The following is a 9,094-nucleotide window of genomic DNA, read 5'->3' as shown; positions in this document are numbered from 1 at the left end:
CAACTAAAAGCAGGTCGCACCTTTCTTGGATAAAAACAACATTCACTATTTCGACCATAACTTTTGATTCCAAAATCGGATTGAGGAGCTCTTTTTCTCTTGGAAATATGGGAATGCAATCTACAACTTTCTAGAAGTCGAGATCTAATTCCATGATCTATTAAGTCCAAAACTCAGAATATGCAGTAGTAGCAAGGCAGCATATTTCTCCGAGATTGAGAGTGAGAGTGCGAGTGAGAGTGAGATTCTTCTTTCATCTATGATTGTATCATATTGAGTGAGAGTGAGATTCATTGAAACACCTTGGTGTGAGTGAGAGTGAGAAATCTGATGTGAGTGAGAGTGAGAGTGAGAGTAAGAATAGCTCGAGGGTGGTCGGGTGGTTCGAGCTCCGTACATGGAGTATTGTGACTCTAGGATTGATTGTAAACGATTTTGATTCAACATAAAGTCTCCTTCTATTGTATTTCAGTTTTCTCCTTCTCTCTATATCAATCTTGATTTCAAGGTTTGGAGTGTCTCACACATCTATAGATTTTCGAGATGAAGATCGCGTTGTATCACAAGCAAGGAATATCACAACGGTTATTCTAGCGGTTGCTCTTGCAGTGGAGGTATATCAATTAGTGAGATTAGCTACATCTAAGTCCAAGTAAAGATTTCCTTGGTGTTAGTCTTTATAATGATTGACAAGCATTAGAGTGATTTCATATCATTTTGGTTCAAGATTTTGGGGAGCCTCTTGCACATTATGGACAAGAGAGAAAGCAGGAGGAGGCACTGGGCGAACAAGCTTGGGTAGCATGCCATGGTGCTAAGATCCATCGAGATGAAAGCGGTCATAGGTAAAAGCTTCTTGTTTCTCTCTGAAGATAGATAGCTCATTATGAGATTAAATCATCATAAGTTGTCACGGAGTTCAAGATTTATGTGCTGCATAAAGTGTTGGCATCATGCACATGACTTGGACAATCTCACGGCCAGTTGCTAGAATGCGAGTCTATCAATTCAAGCACCTGAGATACCCAAAAAGAGCTGCTATTTTAGATGCTTCAATTGGAATCGAGAATGATTGGAGCATTCGATAGTGCATTGGCAATATGTTGCTATGTGCACTTGTGAGCTTCTTGTTCTTGCAGGTTTAGAGAACTCAACCACTTGGAGAGGTCATTGATTTTAGCTTTTGTCGAGGTACATAACATATCTTCTAGTGCATAAGGCACAACTTTTGCCATGCCGTGCCAACATTGGGAGGAAGGTGGCTGTGGAGGCACAGAAAGGCCTTTAGACTATACAAGGAAGCTTAGAGAACCTTCTCTTATGCTCATGTTGGCAGCTTACCTTATCATTATCCAGTAACCTTAATGGTTGGGTGAATATTGTGGCATGTACATCTGCCTCTAAGATTTGCCAAGTTCCCAATGTGAAGTTTTAATGCTTGTGTGTCACAACCTTTATGAACATGCCACAACATGCTACACCAACTCATTAAGGCACCAACAACAGTCCACTGATCTACTCGTGACCACATTTCGACAAACAAACTTCACGTGATTAGAATGACTTGTACAAACTTCGTGTACTGGTCAGATCATTCCCTCATTTATTCCAACAATTCTTAAACAAAGAATAATTTATTCATATATTCACTTCACTAGGGCAGGTCCATTGCATGAAATTGACCTTGTTCTCTCCCACAAGGAAGTATATGAGTAAAGGATATGGGTCTCTATTTGAGGAGGCCTCTTTGATGAAGTCATATTGTCATGGTGATTTCTCTCTCCCAAGGATATGGGTCTGTCGTTGTCCCACTGAATATGTACAAGGTCCCTTACCACATGGAAATGGACGTAGATGCATCCACCACGGTAACAAAAAATCAGGCCGGAGAACCAACGCTGTGAGCTATTGTAGTTGTTGCATTCTGCATCAAATATGTCACAAAATCTGATCCTCCTGTCCCTCGTTCTTCCCTGTCCTTGCTTGGTTTCTTTATGTAACCTTGAGCGTGACCTCTATGCAAAGAGCGGAACCTGAAAATCTCCACGATACATCGGTCGTATTCTCCTCCCAGTTCCTCAAGGTTTTGCTTCACGAAATCTCGAATTGATGGACCGGCATCGATGCGCTGCAAATACTGCCTGTGCGGACAAGGCATGTAGGAACGCATTTCCTGTTGCAAAATAAAGCTCCTTCGCTCAGAGAATAGTATAGCGCCGAGAGATTATATAAAGAGCAACAAATGATCCGAAGATCGAATTAGAAACAGATTAGTGGCCACATCGTTATTGTTTGTGAGATTTGAGTGGGAGTACTGACTTGTATGTAGGAGCTGAGAAACCCATCTTGATGTTGGATACCCAAGGCAGCATCTACCGCAGGAAGGATAGTCGATTGCGCGCCCGAAGCTCCGTAAAATGATAAACTGTCCTCCCCGTACATGATGGATCCCTGTGGAAGCCGTGGATTGTTGCGCCACCCGGCCATATACTTCCTAATTCTGTGATAGAAGACGTCAGGATCACACTTCTCTTGCATTCGCCGTAAACTCTTGCTCATCAATCTCAAAGTTCCAGCCAAGAGGGCAAGGTTATCCTTCACCTGTCAAGAAGTAACAATAATCGCATACTTAAAACCAAGCCAACTATTAGAAGCATGTAGTTACTGGGATTTGCAGTGGAATAATGTACAGACCTCGGCCACATTCCTGTCGTGAATGGCTTGTTGGGCCCTGATAATCGCACCCGGCGCTTCTGCTGCCTTGGCTTCGATGTCAGCATGAACGAGTAGAAACCATTCTTCATCTACAGTACCGGTGAAGTTATAACAGCAGGCCATGTTTCCAAGTTCTAGAGGGAGAGTGTCATCTATACGTCGCCAATTCGAAAGAACGAGACATGCATAAGAAATGATGGGAGGCACGTCTAGACGCCGTGCAATGGCAAGCCACGGTTCAGCTATGTTGTCCGGCAGGCGGCTTGCGGGAACCTCTCCGCACCAAACGTAAGCGTGGGCCAGGAAGGACAGGAGAAGCATGGCTTTCCAGAGATGGCCTCTTCGTCCACCCGGCTGGAGGAGTTGCTCGGAGCCGAAACGAGGGAGTGTCGCGATGATGCGCCGGACTTTGTTGGCATCGTACGTAGCCAAGAGGTGGTGGAAGTCGGTAGCGGTGCGATCCCAGAGTGCGAGTTGTGGGGAAGCTGCGGCGGTAAACTCGAAGGCGGCAGGGTCAGAGACGGGCAGAAAGCCGCGCTTGGAAGGAGCTACAAAGTAGTTGTCGTGCGTTAAAGGAACGAGCGTAGCTGGGGTGGCGAGCTGCAAACTGCGACAAGTGATGGAGCGCCGGGAGTATGCAGGTGGATGGTTGTGGCGAAGAAGATGAAATGGTGGAGGAGAAGGCAGAAATACGTTGAGGCGAGGAGTATTGTGAAGAAGGAGGTGGATGGAAGAGGCCTTCATTTCTACTGCAATTAAGAAGAAGATGAACGATAGCTTCAACTTACTTTGCAATAAAAATCTCTTGTTAGCATACACCATATTTATGCCAATTTTGGTCCAACGTGATTTCAAACATCGTTGCCCCTTTGCACCCCCAATTTCTTTGGAAGACCCGCAAATTTTGACCGTCCCCCCTCTCACCCTCGTGTTGCTATTATAGCTAAACATCACTTTTAGAGTTACCCCCTAGCTCTTGCTTCTAGATGCAAACCAACCCAACCCCTTCATGTCACCCTTTCTCTTGCTTCTAAGTGCATCACCATTGTAATTTTAAGATTGTGATGGAAGGTTATAACTTATATCATTCTATAAGGTAAATAGGTGCCCACGTGGTCTATTGAGCCATTATAGAAATGTTAAACATATCTCTTCAAAGCTTAAGACCTACAAGGAAAATGCCTCAAGAAAATATCCCTTGTCTTTGTTTATAATTGATGGTGTTCCACGCTTGCACTTCACATGTGACATGCTTTTTGGAATTTGGACCTCAGTTTTCAAAGTCACATTTGAAAATCAACATAAATTATTATCACATCATAAAAGTTCTCCATATTTTCCTCATCTTGTCATTTCATTCTCCCATCTTCTCTTTTTCCTCTGTATTCAAAGGATTCTAGTATTGCTCCATCCATATCCTTCCAATCTTTGAAAGAGTTTGTCCCTGGTGTTTTCCTTTCGCTTTTGATAGATCTAAAGAAACAAGCACATCTTCCGATTCCTCCTTTTAATGATGTTAGTCTTTGAAGGGTGATTTTCTTGAAGCCAATTCTCATCCTTTGTTAAATGTCATAGTCTATAAATCTACTTTCTCCTTTCATCTTGAAAAAACATGCAAAACATTGTTATTGACATTGCCAGTTATCCACATGTGAATTTTGGGAATTTTTCTTTTTTCTTCATTTACAATTCTCAAATTTTATATTTACTCAAACGTATGAGAAATCATATTCAAAAATTTTCCACGAAGATATATCAAAGACTTTTTGTTCATGTATGAAACAAGAGTTTACACATTTGATGTACATAGTCCATTTCTCTTTGTACAATACAAAACAACTTTCCACTATAAGACAAAGGCCTCTTTCTGACGTTGTCTTTCGATACTTTGCAAGCACGGGCATGAAGATCATCTACACGATTGGCGGATGGGGAAGGTGTTAGTGTAGACGTTGGATGGACAAAAGTAGTAGAGCCCAATCTGCCTTCACAACCACCCTCATCCACCTTTAAAACACCCAAACAACACAATCACAAGGCAAAAGGCATCCATTCAACATCCTTCTCTCTAGACACCTTCTGATACAACTCACACTCTAGCCACATTTTCTCTGGAAGCTAAAAAATCTCAAAAAGAACCCAGTGGATTACACAGCTCAACACAAGCTCTCCTACTGATTGAGATCAAGCTCAGAAAATACATAGAAGACCCATGAAACTTAAATCCCAAGAAAATGACGACTTCAAAGCTGCATTACTATCATGAACACTTTCAAATAACTCAAGGTATAATCACAGCCATGCTCATATCTTCCCTGACATCCCAGACCTCATTGTCATCAAGTAACCAACTACCTTGTATGCTTAAAACCTACCACCTTGTGGATTTTCATCCATCAACCATCCTCGAATCAAACGGCCTTTCTATTCACAGCCCTCATGGCTTCTGTGTACATGCATGCACTATCCTTCTTCAAAAAGCTTTTGCTAGGGGCTTGGCCTTGAAGCTCAACACAAACCTTCGAGACCACACGATCGTTACTAAGCTTTCTCAAGCCACTAATGTACCCTAAGATCACATGCAAGGATCTCCACGGAATCATCAATAGTGGCGCTCTTCCTTTTACCTAATTACGTAGACCTTCCATGCTCTCTTTAGATCAGCTTAGTATAATCACCACGACCCTCCTTGAGTCCACTTTGGAGCAAGTAAACAAGCTTAACCAAAACCCGCACTTCAAATATCCCACTCACTTGATCAGATTGAAGAGCCTCCATCACCTTCGTGCCTAGGACCTCCTGATGGAATACAACGAGCCCCATCTCATGACTGCACCCTCCCACGTAGCCCATCTCTCCTTCATGCAATAATACCCAGTACTGCAGCTCCTTTCTTGCTCATGGAGCGCTCACGAATCTGTGGCCTTCATGTGATCTGAGCACTGCAGCTTCTCTAGGCTTGCTCTCGGAACACACTCAGATTCTTTCAAAGCTCTCCAGCTTTCTTGTAGCGATGCTACACCTCTGTCCAGAAGACCCAGCCTCAAAGCTTCTAGCCTATGTGCTTTGCACGCACCATCAGCTCGCCACTGATAGTTGGCTCATCCATCAACTCACGTGATTATCTGCCTACTTCAGCTCGTCGCCTCTCCTTCATCGGATGTCACAAGCATTGATACTCCTCTCTTGCTCACTTGTTTCATGGAGCTCATGGTCTCTGTCGCCCAATGTCCTTCCAGCCTGCAGTCATGATCCCCCTAGCAAGCATACCCCCCGACTCATGCCATCTCTCTCCACACAGCCGCTCGCCACACAGACGACTCGTTTAGAACAATTCCCTAGCCACCTTCTCCCTAGCTCATAGAGCTAGCATCCTAGAAGTGACGCTTGTACAATTTTCCATACCGACGTTTTTACAAAACGTCATTTCCAAGGGTAAAAAATAAGAGTATGTACATCAAAATTTCAAAGATAAAAAATATAAGAGTATGTACATCAAAATTGAGATCAAAACACTCATATATTGATAGTGAACTTAACATAGAAATTAATGTATAAAATGTCACTATAAATATGTGAGGGCCAAATTATACGTAAGAAGTCTCGTCAATGTCAAAACTATGAATCTGTAGCATTTACATTGGTTGCTTCATATTGAGCCAAGTCTTGTGCACCAAATATGTCTATCTCAAAGTTTACATACAATTGATCACCTACATCATCATCCCCTATTCTATGTCTACCTAAGACTTGATCCTCTAGTTCACCGGCCTCTAGTTCTCCCTTTTCTTCCCCAAAGTCATGATCTCCACCTTCCTCAATTATAATGTCATTATTGTCACCTTCTTCGTGGCCCACATCGTCATCTTCATCATCTTCCCTAGATCCATCGGCATCATTATTTGGATCTTCTACTGGCATCTCCGTATCCACATTCCTATCTTCAAAAATATGTCTGCTTCGAGGAGTAAATCGGACCACGTACCACCATCTTGGATCCAAACGATCCAGATGAAAGACCACCTACATTGAAGATACAAATTAGGTGTCAACATTTGTTTGAAAATTTAAGTTATTAGGTTTTGATAAATTCATTAGTTTGCTTTGGAAGAACAACGGTATCCCTTTCATCGGTCTCTGGTGGTGTTAATAGCAAAGAAACCATAGCTGTCTCTCCTAACTGTAGCATTGGGACCATTGTAGATAGTTCTAAACCATTTGACATCAAGAATGAAAATATTAAATCATCTAAAATCAACTTCATAGATGTCACGTATGGTCCCACAATAATCTAATTGTGATGAGAGAAGATTGGTATCTGAAAGCACTTGCTTGGCTATCTTTTACAAACTTAGCCATGACTCCACAATCATATGTGACTCTCCTTGAATCGATGCTTTCCACATGGAAATTTCGTCCATGTCACCATAAGGTACTATACTTTTTGTACTAAAAAAACATGATTAAAATAATGAGGATGCATTTTGTAGTGATTGTGATCATAAATACCCAATAGAAAGGTTAAAAACTTACATGTGGCATACATCCGCCGACTGCAAGCTCCTGCTCTCGATCGGTTATGTCCTCTCCATCATGTTTGGCTTCATGAAGAGCTTCTTGTAGCCAATCACAAGACATGTGTCAGGGGAGAAGAGCATGGTTCGGTGGATATGGCACCCCCCACCTATGCATGACTCTAAATCTTGACCTCTCATTTATTATTTTTTCTTTGGCCTCTTCATATCTCTCGACCCATCTTTGCATCTCGGAACTATTGAGGACACAAAACTTATTGAATTTCTTTCTGTTCTCTTCTCTCATATTTCTTTCAATCCCTTCACCTTGGGGAAGCAATCACACAATCATCATCCTTGATGTTCCAAGCATGTAGCATATCGGGATCCATGGATGCAAGAAACTCTATGATGTATACTAATGACTCTTGCAGAAGCCATCCCTCTGCCTTGATTGCTTCGTGTCTAGCTCTTTGCCTTACAAATCCCTTAAAGGTTTTCATAAACCATTGAAGGAAAAACATCCAATGTGGCATAAAAGGTGTTATCCCACATATGATGGGCTATGGAGAGTGGCCATACTTGCACTTTAAGCACACTTGTGTTTTGGAAAAAGGGGGAATCTTCATTTGAGCCTTATCTTGTTTCATTAGTTGGCATACTTTTCTTCTAGTCATGGTTGCCTTACCCTAGGGCCTAGGACAACACCCTGTTGCATAATACAGAGATTTAGGATGTTATCATTCAGCTACTTCTGTGCCTATCAAAGATCACCCTTCCTTTGAGAAAGCAAAGAAGGTAGGATAAGAAAAGAAGAACACGGTACCAGGACGACCAGGAAAGAAGTCTTCAATGCCACCAAGATTTGAAAAGAAGTCTCATCCATAGAAGCTGAGGAGTGAACCAAAGCCCTCTAAAGGAAATTCCAACTCACTCCAGAACAGATCTAGACCTTCCAAAGGAGGAAAGGTATTTTGGATGTAAGACACAAGGACACTTGGCAGCCGACTGCCCCGAAATATCCAAGAACTCAAAGGACCCAAAAAGGCCAGAAGAACCGCCCTTTGGTAGGCGGAGTCCTTGTAGGGAGAGCAGCCGATCCAGAGTCCAGGGAACTCTGTCTCTCATGGGGCAAAAAACGAGATCGAAATGTATTGAATTTGTTCAATCTCGGAGCAGTGGATAATTTCAGCTCTCATGACCTAGCCATGCAACTAAGGATCAAGACAGAAGCGTTGGGGTACTCTCTCGATGCCCAGCATATTTTCCTAGGACAATCCGTACCAGTGACGCCCCTTACTGACACACTTGAGATCTATTTTTAGCAACTATGTGGATCACGAGGACTTTTTTGTTTCACCTTGGGATCAATTCGATGTAGTTTTGGAGATGCATTGGTTCCATCAGAAAGAAGTACATCTTATGATGCCCGGAAGAACACTAGTTTTAGTCATAGAAGCAAAGAACATCAGATTGTCGTAAGGGAATAAACGAAACAATTATACTTGTATCCAACGCTTCTATTGGAAAATTAATAAAGTATTAGGTTTCAGCATACATGATCTTTGTTAAAGAAAAAGAGAATGAACCGAAAGCTGAGTTTGATCCCCAAGATCAAGATGCTTTCAAAGACTGTTTTTCAGATTTATTGCTAGGACAATTACCTCAAGTAGCCAAGTCATCGAACTCATTCCAAGGAGAGTGAGCCTCCTAATCAGCCAACCTATCAACATAGACCAAGGAGACCATGGCTCGTGTACAAGATTTGCTCTCTGCAGGACTTATCCGACCTACTTCTTCTCCTTTCTGCTCACCTATGTTGTTGGTTCAGAAGAAGGATAAGTCCTATCGTATGTGTGTTGACT

General features: G+C 42.3%; 1 protein-coding gene across 1 annotated transcript; it reads right to left on the bottom strand.

Moving 5' to 3' along the window:
- Nucleotides 1-1,879: 1,879 nt before the first annotated feature.
- On the bottom strand, nucleotides 1,880-3,537 carry LOC147897637 (uncharacterized). The gene is made up of 3 exons (XM_087380075.1): nucleotides 2,695-3,537; nucleotides 2,320-2,601; nucleotides 1,880-2,173 (listed from the first exon to the last, which is right to left on the bottom strand). Exons 1-3 carry the CDS (start codon nucleotides 3,535-3,537, stop codon nucleotides 1,880-1,882), a joined length of 1,419 nt encoding a protein of 472 aa, XP_087236201.1.
- Nucleotides 3,538-9,094: the final 5,557 nt, after the last annotated feature.

The sequence above is a fragment of the Dipteris shenzhenensis genome, chromosome 10 (assembly GCF_047967505.1).
Source record: "Dipteris shenzhenensis isolate YYH24624 ecotype China chromosome 10, Dip_SZ_1.0, whole genome shotgun sequence".
NCBI classification, from domain to species: domain Eukaryota; kingdom Viridiplantae; phylum Streptophyta; class Polypodiopsida; order Gleicheniales; family Dipteridaceae; genus Dipteris; species Dipteris shenzhenensis.
Note: the sequence above shows the minus strand (reverse complement) of the source record. Positions and strands in the feature narration are given on the sequence as shown.